Raw genomic sequence first — 16075 nt, forward strand, 5'->3', positions numbered from 1 at the left:
CAGAATTTGAACATGAACCTAATTCCAAGCCCAAACTTTCAACTTCTGTACTATGAAAGACTTGTGATTGTTAGTGATAAAATTAGAAGAGGTTTCTCAATCACTTAATCCCAAACCACCATTTGACAGATGGGGAGACCAAGGTATAGAGAAAAGAAGCCAGTTTCAAAATAAAATGGGCAAGTGAGCAACTCTTGTCTGGGGTCCTGCACACTCTTTAGGGCCTTCACCCACCCCCCACACTGACCCCCGCCACCACCACCAGGCTGCCATGTCTTTCAGCCAAGAGATACTCTCCCCACTCACAATCTAGTAACTGGTTTCTAGTGTGACAGTTGAGGGATTCCAGAGTCCACATACCAGAATCCTAAATGGGCAGCTCCAAGAATACAGTCTCCCACGACCAGCGTGAACACTCAGGATCTGTTATGTCAAAAACTTATATCACACAGTCTTGGCTCCAATTAGTTTTTAACCTATTTAAGTCTCACTTTTGTTTTCTGTGCGTGCGTACTAAGTTGCTTTAGTCATTTGCGACCCTGTGGACTATAGCCCACCAGGCTTCTCCATCTGTGGGATTCTGCAGTCAAGAATACTGGAATGGGTTGCCATTTCCTGCACCAGGTATCTTCCCAACCCAGGAATCAAACCTGCATCTCTCTTATGCTTCCTGCACTGGCAGGCAGATTCTTTAGCGCCACCTGGGAAGCCCCTTTGTTTTCTGTAAAAGGGGCTAATAATGTTTCCTCCTCTCAAAGGGTTGTTGCAAAGATTTAAACATATATTTCCAACAGAGCTCTTAACACAGTGCCTGGTACATAATAAGCCCTCATTGCTGCTAAGTCACTTCAGTCGTGTTCGACTCTGTGCGACCCCATAGATGGCAGCCCACCAGGCTCCCCCATCCCTGGGATTCTCCAGGCAAGAACACTGGAGTGGGTTGCCATTTCCTTACTATCTATCTATAGCGACAAAGTTGTGTATTTGTTGTTATAAACAGAAAATTATGTCATTATTGGTGTATTATTATTTAAAAGGAAACCCCCAAATCCAAATGTACAATATAGACATATTATTTGATTTCAGAAATGGAATAGAAAGCAGTGCTTCTCAAAATTTAATCTTTATACAAATCTCTGGGGATCTTGTTAAAACATACATTCTGATTTGGTAGGTCTAGAGCGGGGCATGGAAATCTGCATTTCTAACACACTGATGATGAAGCCGCTGAGGCAGGGGCTGAGGTTTGAATGTCAGTGAACTATATAGGAAGCAGCCGATTTATCTCTTTATCATAAATTTCAAAAGAAAATGTTATAATATAGTTCTACATATGTTAAATACCCATTGAGTTCCAGGAGCTGGGTCAGGCACCAGAGAAAGGAGCCGTGAGAAAAAACAGCCCAGATCCCTTGCCCTCAGGCAGCTCCCAATAAACTTCTCAGGAAGAGGACAGGCGATAAAACGAGTGATTTCATCTGGAGACTGTGTTGTAGAGGGAGATGCAGGATGCTGCAGGAATGCCACACACAGGGATTTCACCTGGGCTGGGGTCCTTGACACACGGCGGAGGAGGATGTGGTGGGCGCCCAGGGCTGATCCCCCGAGAACTGCCTGGGATGTTCCTCCGCCTTGTTGAAGGCCTACTCGTCATCCATCCAGATGTCCCAGAGTCTGTCCTAGAGCACCTGCGACCATATAAGTGAAAGTTTATTTGGAGACTGGGTGAATATTTGATAGTACTATGAAATAAGTAGTCTTACTAGAGCAAGTGTTCGAAAACAACCACCACCACCGTAAATAGCTTAAGCAAGAAAAGGACGTTTTTGGCCTGTGTAGCTAGGAAATGTGTGGAGGGATTGGACTCAGAAATAAAGGCTTTTAGTGTGTCTTGATCTCTCCAGCTGCTGACAGTCTTCTTTAATGTGATTGTCATGATAGCAGGGGTTGGGGGCAAAATAGCCACAGATAGCACCAGGTTTTTATCCCAGATGCTGAGGCGTGAGGCAAAAAGAGGTTTCCTCTCTATGAAACTGTATACAGTTCCAGAGAACACTCTTATTGGCCAGGCTTGGGTCACGTGTTAGTCTCTGAGCCAATCATAATACCCATGATGATGTGGAGTGTTATGGTTGCCCTGGCTTGGCTCACATGGCTGCTCCTATTTAGGATTCATTGCTTGACATTTCCACTAAAGCCGCATAGAGTGGAAGAGAGGCAATTCTAAGCAAGGCAACTGCACATACAAGAATAGCAGATGTCCACTACTGTTTCTCTCCAGAATTGTTTACTTTTCTTAGGTACAACAGCTCAGTCTCAAGGACAAGCCTGACCTTGGATACAAAGATACCAAATTGGAGGGAAAAAAAAAATATATATGTATGTATGTGTGTATGCGTGTCTCTCTATATATATTTGTGTGTGTGTGCATATATATATATATCAATAGCATTATTTCTTTCTTGTGGATATAATATATTTTAATTTGAATACAAAGATTTTTCATTATCTTAAATCACTTTTCATTGCATTAAAATACCTGAAGTTGTTTTCTGGTTTGCAAGTGGAAGTTAACAATGTTTGCTATTCAGCAATTCAGCTGCATGCATTTGCTCCATAACCAGGGGCTTTGGCTAAGAGATGAAAGTTGCCGGTATAGTTTTTATGCATATTGCAACCGCAGAATATTTGGTTTTCCATGAAAGCACACCATTGGGCTGGATCCACTGAGGATTTCCTGCTCTGGACCAGGTACTGTACTAGTCCCTAGAAATACAGAATTCACTGGGTACAGGGAAAGACAAACATGCATATCATTGGCTATTAGTCAAGGACCATAAGAGCTCAAATAGCGGTATCAACAGAAGAGTTGAGTCTTTGTTATGAAGGTATAACTCTTGGGGCTGGGGGAAGCATGGTAGGGAATCTCTTAAGGCTTTTGAGCAAGAGTATGATAGGTTCAGATGTGTGCTGTATGAAGATCACTGTGAATGCTGTGTGAACAATGAACTACAAGGGAGGGAAAGAACTAAAGGCTGGTTTGGAGTCTTTAGCAACCGTTGAGGTAGAGATGATGAGACGTGAGTTGAACATCAACTCTGTCAGCAAGAGTATAGCCACATGATCTCGTACAGTGGGAGGTAAAACCAAAGACACAGTAGAGGTGGATTGGGCAGGCCACGCCACCTATGTCCTTATGGGGAGGAGTCAAAGATGGCTTTAGTAAAAAGAGGAAACAATTCGTGACTGATGTACTGGTCTTTAGTAACATATACTTCATATTGCCCTAAAAATGGAATCTTCTGAAAAGGAGTGATGAAGATACAGGGGATCAAGTATACGTGATGGCCTGCCCCACTGAAGAAGTTACATTGAATTATGACCTTGTTTGAAATGTGTGCTCCGTGTTTTAGGTAGGCAGTGTATTCTGGGAAGCATGTTGTGGCTATCTGTTTGGCTTTCTCTTCCCACTCTAGCTTTTATCCAACCCTACCCCCAAATCCCAGTGAATTGCTCCAGGATAGTTATTTTCAGTACTAACGTAATACAAACACTGGCATCTTCAGCAAAACATAAATAGGTTGGAACTTTGTTTTAAGTGTTCTTTCCATCAACCATATCCATTTCTCATACGATGTTTCTGGAACTGGCAATTAACTGGCTTGCTGGAGTCAGAGCTGGTCAGGTTATTTAAGGGCTATTGGAGAATCTCTCGCTCCTGGATGCCTCTCTTCCTTTGCTTAGCTGAGCCTGCAGAGGAATTCTCTTTTTTATTTTTCTGCAGTCACATTTAACTCCCTCTCTGGAAGCCAAGCAGATTTAATTGTGTAAACATGAGCAATGGTAATTGGGTAAATGAAGTTGGAAACCAAGGTATGATGTTTTTGTTTTGCTCTGTGAAGGGGAAAAAATAGGGAGCTTGTTTTTCTATGGTGGCAAACCTCACTGTCAGAATTCTGGACAGACAGTTGGCAGGAGGGAATCCCTTTACGAATTTTCATTGAGACCCATTGAGCTGAAATACGTATCTGCTGCCTTGCCGTTATGGATCCGCCCTGGGGCATTTCATTGTTTTGTAAAGTGACTTACGAAGTGGTTTACACAGGTTTTGTTATCTGAGAAAGAATAAATGAGGAGTTTCCCTAAGAATTGCACACTCAGGTAATATACATTCATTCAGAGAACCAGAAGAGGTGTTACCAGAAATGCTCCCAACTTTGCGCCCTGCTGTAGGTAGAAAAGCAGATTTTAACAAGACATAAAATATGGAATTCCTTTTTATAAAGAAGAGATTAGTAATTGCCTTCCTTTATATAGCTGTCATTTAATACTGATTTTTTTTAAAAAGTCTATTTACATACAATCTTTCCCAAACAAAAGATTTAAATAAGAGGAGACTGGTGAATAGGATATTTTTTTAGTCCTTCATTTCAAACATTGAGGTGAGCCCACAAGAAAAGGATGATATCAACTTTTGCTTTTAAGAGATGGTTTTGCCAGGATATTATATTTATCCTTATTTCTTGTATTTTTATTATTGCTGCTAGAATTCCATTTCCTATAAGCCTGCAGTAAACTTCGTTTTCCCAGTTGAAAAATTCAAGCAAACCAAGAAGCAGACTTGGCAATGTAGTATGTCCCCCTCACCATCCAGCTTGCTTTATAAATGAAAACCATTCGAAAGGACCAGGTCCGAGGTTAATGAGACACTCATTAAAGAGAGAGAATGGCAGAAGCTGATAGTGCTGTGCGCCTGTGTTGAAGGAGAGGCTATTGTTGTAGGATGTTTGCTGTGCTGATATTGTAAGCCACATGACAGATGGGTCAAGTGCTGATTACCGTATTCTAACATTTGGAATAGCAAGTAACATATTTGATAAGCTGGCAAGTTTTTATATATGATTCAACCCACAATATAAAAGCCATGAGAATTCCAAATTGAAAATAATTAAATGAGCTGGAAACAATCAGATACCACACATTTTTTTTTTTCCCCACAAAATGACAGATTTTGACATGTTGAAATTCCACAAAGGGAGCAAGAATATTCCCCAGCTCAATTGAACTAATAATGGCCCTTCATCTGCTTTTGCAAAGCAATTAATTCCTGCCTTCCCACCACGTGGGAGACAACAGTGAAGATTCGTAGGCACCTGAAGCTTTACGGAGATCCGTCCCATGCATTGTTTTCTTTGCTGTTCTTGGCAACCCCTCAAGGTATACAAAAAGAAGATGTTAATATTCTCAGTTTGTAGAGGAAGAAGCTGAAGCCTGGAGAGGCTTACATAGAGGGGCGAAGTTTCCATAGGAAATTAAGTAGCCTCGTGAGGATGAGAAGTCATATCCCCCAGTTCTGTTGACATCAAGTGCTATTTCTGGTCATCTGGAAGGAGGAAGCAGCTGTTAACATTTAGGTGTGCTTTACTGTACAAAAAGTCTATCTTCTTTCGGTCCGTGGTACCACCACCATCATCCATGTGTTCCCATCCGGATGAAGGCATTCCGCCTCTGAGTGTCTCAGTACGGTGGTAAGAGTCTCGTCCCTCGTCAGGCAGTGTCACACCTCTGTAACGCTGCAGTCACGCCAGGAAAGCAGCAGCTCTCCATTCGTGTGTGATCATTTTTGCTTGTTTGGTTGTTCTTTTCAAGTTTGTCATCTTACTTGTCACCTTTGTGATAGTCACTTTGTCTCTTTACTTTTTTTTTTTTTTAACCATCTCTCCTCACCTACCCGAGCAGCTCCCCCGCCACCTCCTGGGCCTCCTCCACCCACCCAAACGCAGACCAGCATGTTATATCAGAGGCTCAAAGGCATGCCTAGGCCAAAACCAAGTACTGTACACTTTTATGTTTCCTTTATGCGACAGCTTTCTAGTTTAGTTTGCTTTTCTGTTCATTTCTCTGGAAATTTTCTTTAGCATACTAACCTGAGGCTCAGACTCTCAAGTTTGACACCATAGGTTTTGAGAGACTTGAAAAGAGAGCATTATTTCCAAATGTCCACATTTTTTTTGTCTAGCTCTGTCTGACATATGCAACATTTTCAAATCTCAGTGTCAGCACAAAATAACATTGTTGCATAACATTTTGCATGATGATTTTTTTTCTATGTTATGAGCTTCAATTCTGTTGTATGAAATGTTTACTAAGTATATTGTATTTTTAGTTCCCCTTTGTCAGTGCTCCAGCTAGTACAAGATTGGGTGATAGGAATATTGCAGTATGTTTCCAGATATTGCAGACAGCAGACATGACCCAAAAAAAAATCATTTCTAAGCACAAATTTCTCCTTGATCTCTGTTGGGGAGATGGAAGAGGGGCTACAGGATTTTGCACAATATTTTCTTTAAAGACAACATCTTAAACAAGTTGACTTTAGTACCATTTGTACTAACTAGTGAGTCAACAATGCAAGTAAGAGGAAAATAAAGTCGTGTCTCAATATAGTAGCTTGATCTACAGATAATGGAATTGTAGCTAATTAATAATAAATGAAAGTCTGGCTATATGGGCCCATTGAAAGATCAAATATTCTACATTCAAGCATACGTAACCTACTTACATGAAATGGTTGCAGGTTAAAGCAAAATTGCAAAAGATTTTATTAAACATACTGTCTGTATATATACATCAGACATACACATATTTGCGTACAAGTGTACACACTCAAAGATTGTGTGCACATGTACACTTTATGTGTATCTATTGATATATATGGTAGTCAATCTCAGAGCACTGCATATTAAAACAAATCTTCAGGTGATCCTAGCTTATGCATCTTGGATTTCTCCCAACACAAAAATCATTTACATCTTTGAAATAAAAGTACATAAAAATATTGATGGGAATGATTTCCATTACGATGATTTGCATCGTGTGTCATGGACATCTAGAATTTCCCTAGATTCGATAAGTGTTCTGCCCAAAAGGATAGTATTCTCTATTTTGTGAGTAAGAGATTTCAAAGATGTGCCCCAAGTGGGATTTCCTGCAGATTTGTATTAACGTGCAGGCTTGTCTGGTTACTAGAAAATGTATGTAAGTGTGTGATGTGTGTATGTGGGTGTATGTGTCGAATAGGTAATAAGCATAGGATGAGGAATTTGCAAATTGATGTGTAAATGTGAATATCAACTAACAAAAAAGTAGCCTGTGCATATTTACTATCGAAATGCAAATACCTCACTCTACACATATTACCTCAACATATATACACAGTATGTTTGTTAGAAATGCCTGAAAGTCTACTAATGAAATTATAATAGTCCATTTGTGAAATTACAAACAGACCAGGCACCCCAGAAGCACAGGTATCAAACCCATCACTCAGTCTTTCTCCAGGTATTATTGCTGTGGACCAGGCAGTGAACTGTCAGCCCCTGAGCTGTGCACATTACCTTATCTGGGTGGTGGAGACTCTCTGCCTAATCTGCAGATTTATTTCCCCCCAGCTCCCACCTTCAAACCCCCACCTTCTATGCAGCCACACTTCCACCTGAACCTGGCAGAGACAATGGAGCATTCTGTTGGCCTGATTCCAGAAAGCTCATTTTCACACCAGTCATCAGGCCTTGTTAGAGTGAAACTTGCACCACCTCGATTATCTGACCAACCCCAGCCATTGTTCATAGTTCCCATTGGCTGGACCACTCTTTTTGCATAGTGTTTCATAGAATTTTTCTTTCTTGTTAAATCCTACATTATTAATCATCTTCCATATATATCACCTATATAACAAATGCGCAAAAAATTAGGAGCATATTATGAGAAGCTGTTTGTTTCTCTTCTTTTTAAATTAGCCACCTCCTACCATTTTGTTTACCACTTGCCCGACAAACACACACAACCAACTAGCAGTAGCACAGCAGCCCTTCCTGTGAAGCATTCAGTTACCTTCTCTGGCAGGTGAAACCCTGAAGTCACAGTGGATCTGCTTCAGATGAGGAGATTGAAATAATTTTCAGCAGTCCTTTTGTGCACATGAATACCCTCCTTGTGGAACTGTGCTTCTGCTGCTACTGCTGCTAAGTCGCTTCAGTCGTGTCCGACTCTGTGCGACCCCATAGACAGCAGCCCACCAGGCTCCCCCGTCGCTGGGATTCTCCAGGCAAAGAACACTAGAGTGGGTTGCCATTTCCTTCTCCAATGCATGAAAGTGAAAAGTGAAAGTGAAGTCGCTCAGTCATGTCCGACTCTTAGGGACCCCATGGACTGCAGCCTACCAGGCTCCTCCATCCAAGGGATTTTCCAGGCAAGAGCTGCTGCTGCTAAGTCGCTTCAGTCGTGTCTGACTCTGTGCGACCCCATAGACAGCAGCCCACCAGGCTCTGCCGTCCCTGGGATTCTCCAGGCAAGAACACTGGAGTGGGTTGCCATTTCCTTCTCCAATGCATGAAAGTGAAAAGTAAAAGTGAAGTCGCTCAGTTGTGACCCCATGGACTGCAGCCCACCAGGCTCCTCTGTCCATGGGATTTTCCAGGCAAGAGTACTGGAGTGGGGTGCCATTGCCTTCTCCGAAAGGATCCTAATTGCTGATACACACTGCTGTTACACACCATAGGCTATAGATGACTCAGGCTTAAAGATTTGAAGGGGTCTAAGCACAAACTACAAGTTCACCTGTGAGTTTAGACTGGTTGAATTCAGGCCATTTCATTGGCTTAGGAAATCTTGGTTTCAAATATTACTCTTTGTCCCACCCCAACAGGAAAAAAAAAATACAGTTCTTTGTAACATAATAACATTGCCAAACATTCATGAATTTAGTCTACAAAGGATAAAACGAAAACCAGAGTTTGGAAACCAGGGATCAGTTTGTTCTTAAGTCCAATAAAAGCCCTTTCAATACAGTAGAACCTAAAATGCATTGTTGCCATCTCACTGATAAAATTTCACTTGTACCAACCAGTGAACAAACCGCTTCATCCAATACTCTACACCCTGTGTTCTTTTAAAAATTGTATCCTGCCCTCTATCTAATGGCCCAGGAACGTCCATTAATTCTCAGTCTCCTCCCTGGACAACTTAAAACAGCTAGACCTTTAAGTCTGCTTTTTTAAAATGAACATTCCAATACCTGTTAAACATGCCGACCTTGAATGAAAAACAGTGCTATCATATTGTTTAGGGACAAAGCCAGGAAATAGATGGAGCAGCAATCATGACTAAGCTTCTGTTACATCATCCCACCTCAGGTAGCACAAACACTGCCTAGAGAAGGATATACAATAGTCCGTTTATGCTGTCTTTAAAGAACATGTGTACAAAATGTCGCTAAATTTGTAATGGGCTGTCATAGTCTTCATACAGCTTTAATAAGCAAATTGGAAGCTGGAGCACTGCTTTTTCTTAGTATGTATTATAATAATGATGGTGATAATAATAATAAAATGGCTTTCTGGTTTGCTCACTACTAATTATGTGGCATTTAACATTTGCATGAAACCTAAAAAAAAAAAGGGATAATCTTTGGAATTTCTTATCCACTAGTTCTAATGGCCACAAAATTAGCCCACCACTTTCACTGAATTTTAACACAAATTCTTGTACTACAGAAAATGTAGGCCGGTTAATCACTCCTGCCAAAAAGCTGGAAGATACAATACGTCTTGCTGAACTAGTCATTGAAGTTCTTCAGCAGAACGAAGAACACCATGCAGAGGTAAGCAGGCGCCGGGGGGCAGGGTCTCTCGTTCCTCAGAAGACGCTGCACGACTGATTCTACTGGCAACTTTGTGAATACGATGTCTTAACTCCCATTTTCTTTTAACCGACCTTGTAATGCGAATGAAAGTGGCAATTTTGCAAGGAGGATCCTTTACAGGGTTGTTTAAAACAGCCAAAAAGTGCGTTGTGTGATGTACATTTCAGCTTGAGTTTTCAGATGTTTCTAGCAACAAGCCAAAGAGGTGAGTATATCTCTGAGATAATTATTCAAGCAGCATATGGTTATTGTCAGGAACATATGAAATACTTTTTGGTCTTTTGTGGCTGTTTCTGTTGCTACCACTGTTGTTTGGATTTATTTTATTTGGTGTGTGGATTGAGAGCCGTCTTCTTGAATTTATCTCCGTAACTTAGTCTGCTCACCCTAGAGTCTTCATTTGTTAATCTCAGATGACCTGGGTTGCTAAACTCAGTGACAGAAACAAATTATTCTGTGTTGTTCAACTTGTTGATTCTCCAACCTACATCTAAATAAATACAGCTTACTTTTTTTTTTTAACAAGCCGCTGTCAAAATTATTATTTTGATAATTATACACTGAGGGATTTAGAGGCTAATTCAATCCCAAACCTGTAGGGACTTAAACAACCCAACCCTTCCAAGAAAAGATTCCAAGATTTCATTATGATCAAACTGTTACACCACTGCTTGTTTCAAAACTGAGATTTAAAAGCATTTCTCTGAAAATCGCATATGTAAAAAAACCTCACTCATGCTCACTCTTCCCCTCCAATCAGATCTACAAGGGGGAAAAGAGGGCATCAATAAAAGTAATGTCAAAGGCACCTAAAATGCTAATTCCCATGAGTAAATGAAAATCAACAGTATAGTTAAATAATACACCATAAAGACAGTCATCCCAACTAATGCCTGATTGCATATTTAAATTTCCTCCCTGTTTTTCTACTGTTCCACTCAATCTTGGCTGATCGTGGCAGGGGAAAGAGGTATGTGACCCAAATGAGTGAATCAGCCACCTGCTGTCATAGTCTGTGCATGCCCTTCCAGTACCATGTCTTCTAATGGGACTTTTCCCAGTGCCCCTGCTTCCTAACACTGACCCAAGGAATGTAACAGCAATTTCCAGTGGACTGCTTGTGAAATGGGTGGCCTTCCATAGCAGGGTCAATGTGGGTGATTCTCTTGTGCGTGCATGAAGCAATTGATAATACTTAACAATGACTGCGGTTACATCCCAACACACGCCTCCTAGCTGCCTTGACTCTGTCCCCTTAGCGTGTTGTAGCTCCTCTGTCCGTCTGTACTTACCTTCATCCCAGCAGATGAGTACCGAGCCTAGTCACCAGTAGCTAGCCAGAGTGATACTAATCTTCCTCTACAGCTGTCTGTATGTGAACCATATATACAGTATTTATATATAGAGAGAGTGCCAACGAATCATGGTGTCCCCCAAACCCTCACTGAGAATGGGGTGAAGACCCCTTGAGGTAGGTACAGCTAACTCCGGCAACACCCAGCAAATGCACAGCCAGGAATGAGAAGAGGGGCCACGCCAAACACCCTCCAAATGTAGACACCTTCAAACAGAAAATTAAGTTGGGCTAGAGTTTTTATTCTACTCTATCCTACGTGATGTTCTTTTCAGATGGGGGCACCTGGGGTTCATTGTGATGGTAAGTATGTTCTTTCTGGGTATCTACAGAATCATCCCCAGAGGCATGGAGGGGTCTGGCCAGTCCTTTCCTGATTTGGGTGTTGAGGCTTTTCCCAATATTTCAGACCAGATTTTTGAAGACATGGATACAAAGCAGATGGTTTTCTTTCAGTGAATGATTGAAGAAGGAAATGGACACATATGCTTGATTTAATCAAGTTATTTTCTGAGGCTACTGCAGTCTGAGAAAGGAGAACATTTTCCCAAATGACTCACAAGTGGTACCAAAGAGAAGTTGATATTCCAAAGAAGCCTCTTTTCCCCAGTTTTCCAAAAAGCCCTTCTTCACTCAGTACTAATCACCATCTTAAAACACCCTCATAACCATCATCACAAAAATATTTTAATCTTAGTGTTCAAAAGCCACTCATAAATAGGGCAGAAATAAATTCAGTTCTATTCTCATTTACTGACTTCAGAAGTGAGAAACGAAAACTTTGGCATACTTTGGAATTCAGAGGCCCAGTTTGCTTTTTGATAAATGTAGAGATTTCCGAAATCAGTCCTTTCACCCAATCACAAAACCTCATTACTCAGTTGATCAAAAATCACCCATCGATGAGCACAGAGGCATTTCCCTCAGCCCTGGTGATTTTTTTAAACTGTCCAGCTGATTTCAGGGTAACGCGTGGTCAAGAGACCCTTGGCTGCAACCAAAGAAGTAAAATTTGCCCTGGCACACTGAGGATGAGAGGATGAGGTTTTGCTGCCAAAAGGATGAAGGATTAAATTTTTCTCCTACTGACCAGTACTCACTGCCATCTTCTCTAGATGCCCAGTGAACTCTAGAAAATCAGTAAGTCCTAAACATGAATCTTAGCTGGACCTTAGCAGTCATGCTGTTTGGTGGCACCACACTAATAAAAGTGACAAATGGGATCGCCTCCCCCACAGAAGTCAATAATCCTTAAAACTACTTTGAATTCCAATATAAAGTAATTAAATATTTCAGGAGAAAACACAACCCCCACCAGCTAAGAATATTGTCATGTGCACACACACATGTAGTATATGGTAGCAGCTGTCACCCAGATCTCTAAATTACAACATAATTCTGCTCTCAGAGCCTAAGTTATGTGCATATACACACCTGCACACACACAGGAATTATACCTTCATGTGCTGTTAACTTCACTTTCCCAATCTCTCTCTCTATGTATACGTATGTATATGTATATATGTATTGTGGTACACATAGGGGTACATATATACATGTAGTTTGTGTAGAAAATATAGAGTGTGTTCAGTGTGGTTGACCATACCCCTAAAGTATACATCTTTGCCTTTAAATAATGAAAAACGCTGGGTAAGTATCTAGAAACCATAGTACAACTCCTTCTTGTCTTTGGAAAAGATTTCTGAAGATTTTAGACACCCATAGACATGTACAAAAATAGCATTCACCTGTATGAGCAAGTTTAAAGTAAATATAGATGTCGTTGTTGTTTTATTTTAAACCTTTGCCTTGCCCAGTCCAGGTTCACAGACTCTGTTCATTTGATTAAAATTAAGAAATGGCTTTTTTGGTGATTACTGCTCTTGCCTGAATCTTTTTCTTCTCCTTAGTGAGTCAGGTTTGATTATGAGGTTCTGAAAGAATTACTGTGGGTATAGAAAAATAAACTTGGACTTCACTTCTCCAACAATCCCCTATTTAATCTCTCTTCCTTCACTAGAATACCAGGTTTCTCTGCCAGATATTAATGGTAATAATTCATACCACAGTAGTCATTGTTCTTCATAGGGCTGCCAATCTATATGATTATTAATATAACAACTGTAGATAATTTCTCAATAATTTATCAGATTCTAACAAGGGACTAAATTTTCTGTAGAGAGTAAAAATGGGTGCTTCTTAAGGCCTCTGGTTTGCAACTTTTCAATAAAGCTGGTAAGAACCAGGTATGAGGTTGGTCTGAGAAAATTTTTATTTTAGGCATTTAGGATTAGTTTTTGTTTTGTTTCATTTTGTGTTTTTTTTTTTTTTTTTTTCTTGTCATCCTAGAGCAAAATTGTGTCTGGGAAGGCATTTCAGTCTCCCCAGTTACTATTTTTTTGGACTCACCCTGAAGATGTAAAGTGAAACAAATAACTAAAGCATAAGTACCAGCCAGTGTTTGGTATGCCTTTGTGATTATTGCAGATGTCCTCCATCAGGACTGATGAGAATCAGCCCTCCACACAGGGTTGGGTGGCAGCAGTGGAACTTGAGCAAGTTCGAGTGTTAGAAGGTCTCTGCCTAGAAGGCAGATGGCTAGGAGAGCTCTGGGGGAGGAGTGGAGGGTTTCTCCCTTGGCTGGATTTAGCCAGGTAGTCAGTGGAACAACCCCCAAACCCCAGGGCTCTCATCCTCAGGTGGTAAAACTGCAGTAAAATCTCATCGATTCAGACCCAGTTCCTCCTAATTTGTGACAAGTCAACTTCAGATGTGGCTCTTTTAATTTCTCTTCAGTAAAATGTTTGACACCATCTCAACTTTCTCTAGAAATTCTAAAGGCTTTTCTTCCAAGTTTTATCCCAGGATCTATGAAATTAAAGCTCCCATCTCTTTTACTTCCATTTATAGGTCAATTTATCTACAATTATTTGAAATTTTAAAAATACTTTTAAGTTTACCATACGCTTAGCAATAGCCAATCAATGAATACATTGTACTTGGGCTCCCATGTATACACTGCTTTGAAAAGCGGCTAAATGATCGTTCTTTTTTAGAAAGCCCAGTAATTGAGGTGTTTTGCTGACAGACTAGCATCTCTTCTCTTCCCTTACTCTGAATCACTGAGGTTTTACTGTAAGTTAAAATGGAACCAGCAGGTGTCTTATTTCCAGCCAAGCTGCCCTTGCAGAATGGTCCATGACTTGATTTTTTCCATTTAATTTGCAAACCAGCCACATGTTGATAAAGGAGAAGTAAGTAAAATGAAATCTCATGAAAGAAGAGAGGTGGACCCCTGTTCTGCCTCCTGGTGGCTGTTAGAATATCCCCAGATAACTAAGAGATCACAGAAGAGCTTGGCCATTGAACAAACTCTTTTATTTATGGAATTATTTCCATAATCATCTTTCATGTTTTGAAATGCCTTCCCATCTTTTTTTCAATGAATGCTCTGGAAAGTGTTTCCCATGTAAATACTTTATGGCACCGGGTGGGGAGGTAGGGGAATAAAAAGGGCTGGCAAATTGTTTTTGTTTTTCTGCTCTCTTTGAAATCAGCAAAAGGGGATAAAAGGGGGGCCTGTTGACACTGCCACTCGTTCTGCATGCTCCCTGCCAGAAATGATTAGTCAACATGCATGCATGCCTTTGAATTGCATTCACATCTGGCCCATCTGATGTGAATGTCACCTCTGAGACCCTGCACAATGATTTCCAAGGACCCATGTGCATGAAAATGAGTTACTTCACTGATATTTTTGGTTTTCAATGTACATATGTGTCCAACCCTCAGAAAAGTCCTAATCTTACTGAGTGTCTCCTAGGTTAAAGCCTGATCTTTCCTATAGACAGGATGCAAAACCAGAGGCTCCCTGCTTAAAGAGATTTCAACTCAAAAGTTTTGTGACAATACAACAATGGTTTCCTTTGCCTTGGTATGAAATAGGAGTAACATTTCTAACATGTAGGGAAAACGTGAGTTGCCGAGCTTGTATGAAACCACAGACAATTAAGCCCCAGATGCGCAGAGATAATAAACAATAATTACCAATTTTCAAGTTAGACCAGCAGAAAACCCATAAACACAGTGAAGAAACTCCCAAATTCTAATACTTTAGAGCAAGAACTAGTCAACAAGAGCGATAAAGAGCATGACTCAAAAGGTACTGAGTTATTGTAAATTGAACAGAAGTTCTGTGCCTGTCATTTCTACAGCTGCGGATTTCTAAAGCAGGCCTGGAATCATGAAAAACATTGCCCTGGACCACATAGAGGCCCAGCTATATCCAAAAGTGCTGTTCTCTTTACAATAAAATTACCAAACCCTGCTGGATGCACAATCAGTCTTTAACAGCCAGGGCTTGACTTCACATCTTAGGTCGGAGACAAAAAGCTCATCACCTCTTCGTCTGTTGTTTTTCTGCCACATCTCAAAGGCCTTCGCGTGGTGGTCAGACTTGATGGTGGAACATGCCGAGACGTTCCTGTCACTCTTTGCAGTGGACATGGATGCAGCGTTGGAAGTGCAGCCTCCAGACACGTGGGACAGTTTCCCACTGTTTCAGCTGCTGAATGATTTTCTCCGGACTGATTGTATGTATCATCTTTGACTGTTTGTCTTTCTTAAGTAGTGTGCAGATAACTGATGACTGAAATGTGTTTATCCCAGGCAGGCTACACGTTGGAAACAGCTCTTCCGAGTTTTATGATTACTTTAAAGAAAAAAAAAAGGTTACAGCTGATACCCTTTCTCCCAGCAAGCATCCTGTTGCAGGGAAGCCCTCTCCTCACTAGGCAGAAAAACCCAAACTCAGTGAGAAAGGGGTGCCCATGCCCGTGTGTTTTATTTGCTCTTGAACAAGCTAATTAACTTCAGCTCTACACATTTTGAATTTTTAATCAAAAGATGCTTCCTAGATGAAAAACAATTTCAAGCTAAGTAACACCTAAGTGTTTCAGAGTGTCTTAGAGCACCACATAGCCATAAAGTAGACCATCCTCCTCAGAATGATGAAGGGA

The 16075-nt window shown here is 40.8% G+C and overlaps 1 protein-coding gene across 21 annotated transcripts in view; it reads left to right on the top strand.

The window, feature by feature from the left end:
* Window positions 1–16075, top strand: part of CADPS (calcium dependent secretion activator) — a 471836-nt gene that overhangs the window by 360707 nt on the left and 95054 nt on the right. For 8 of the 21 annotated variants that reach the window (XM_070776396.1, XM_070776397.1, XM_070776398.1 and 5 more), the window contains 3 exons: window positions 9555–9661; window positions 14291–14311; window positions 15493–15649. In XM_070776396.1, the coding sequence (XP_070632497.1) occupies window positions 9555–9661; window positions 14291–14311; window positions 15493–15649 (285 nt within the window). Of the gene's footprint in view, window positions 1–5739; window positions 5833–9554; window positions 9662–14290; window positions 14312–15492; window positions 15650–16075 lie in introns of all 21 variants that reach the window. The other 13 variants (XM_070776392.1, XM_070776395.1, XM_070776393.1 and 10 more) reach the window with 3 other exon arrangements.

This window comes from Bos indicus, chromosome 22, assembly GCF_029378745.1.
Source record: "Bos indicus isolate NIAB-ARS_2022 breed Sahiwal x Tharparkar chromosome 22, NIAB-ARS_B.indTharparkar_mat_pri_1.0, whole genome shotgun sequence".
NCBI lineage: Eukaryota > Metazoa > Chordata > Mammalia > Artiodactyla > Bovidae > Bos > Bos indicus.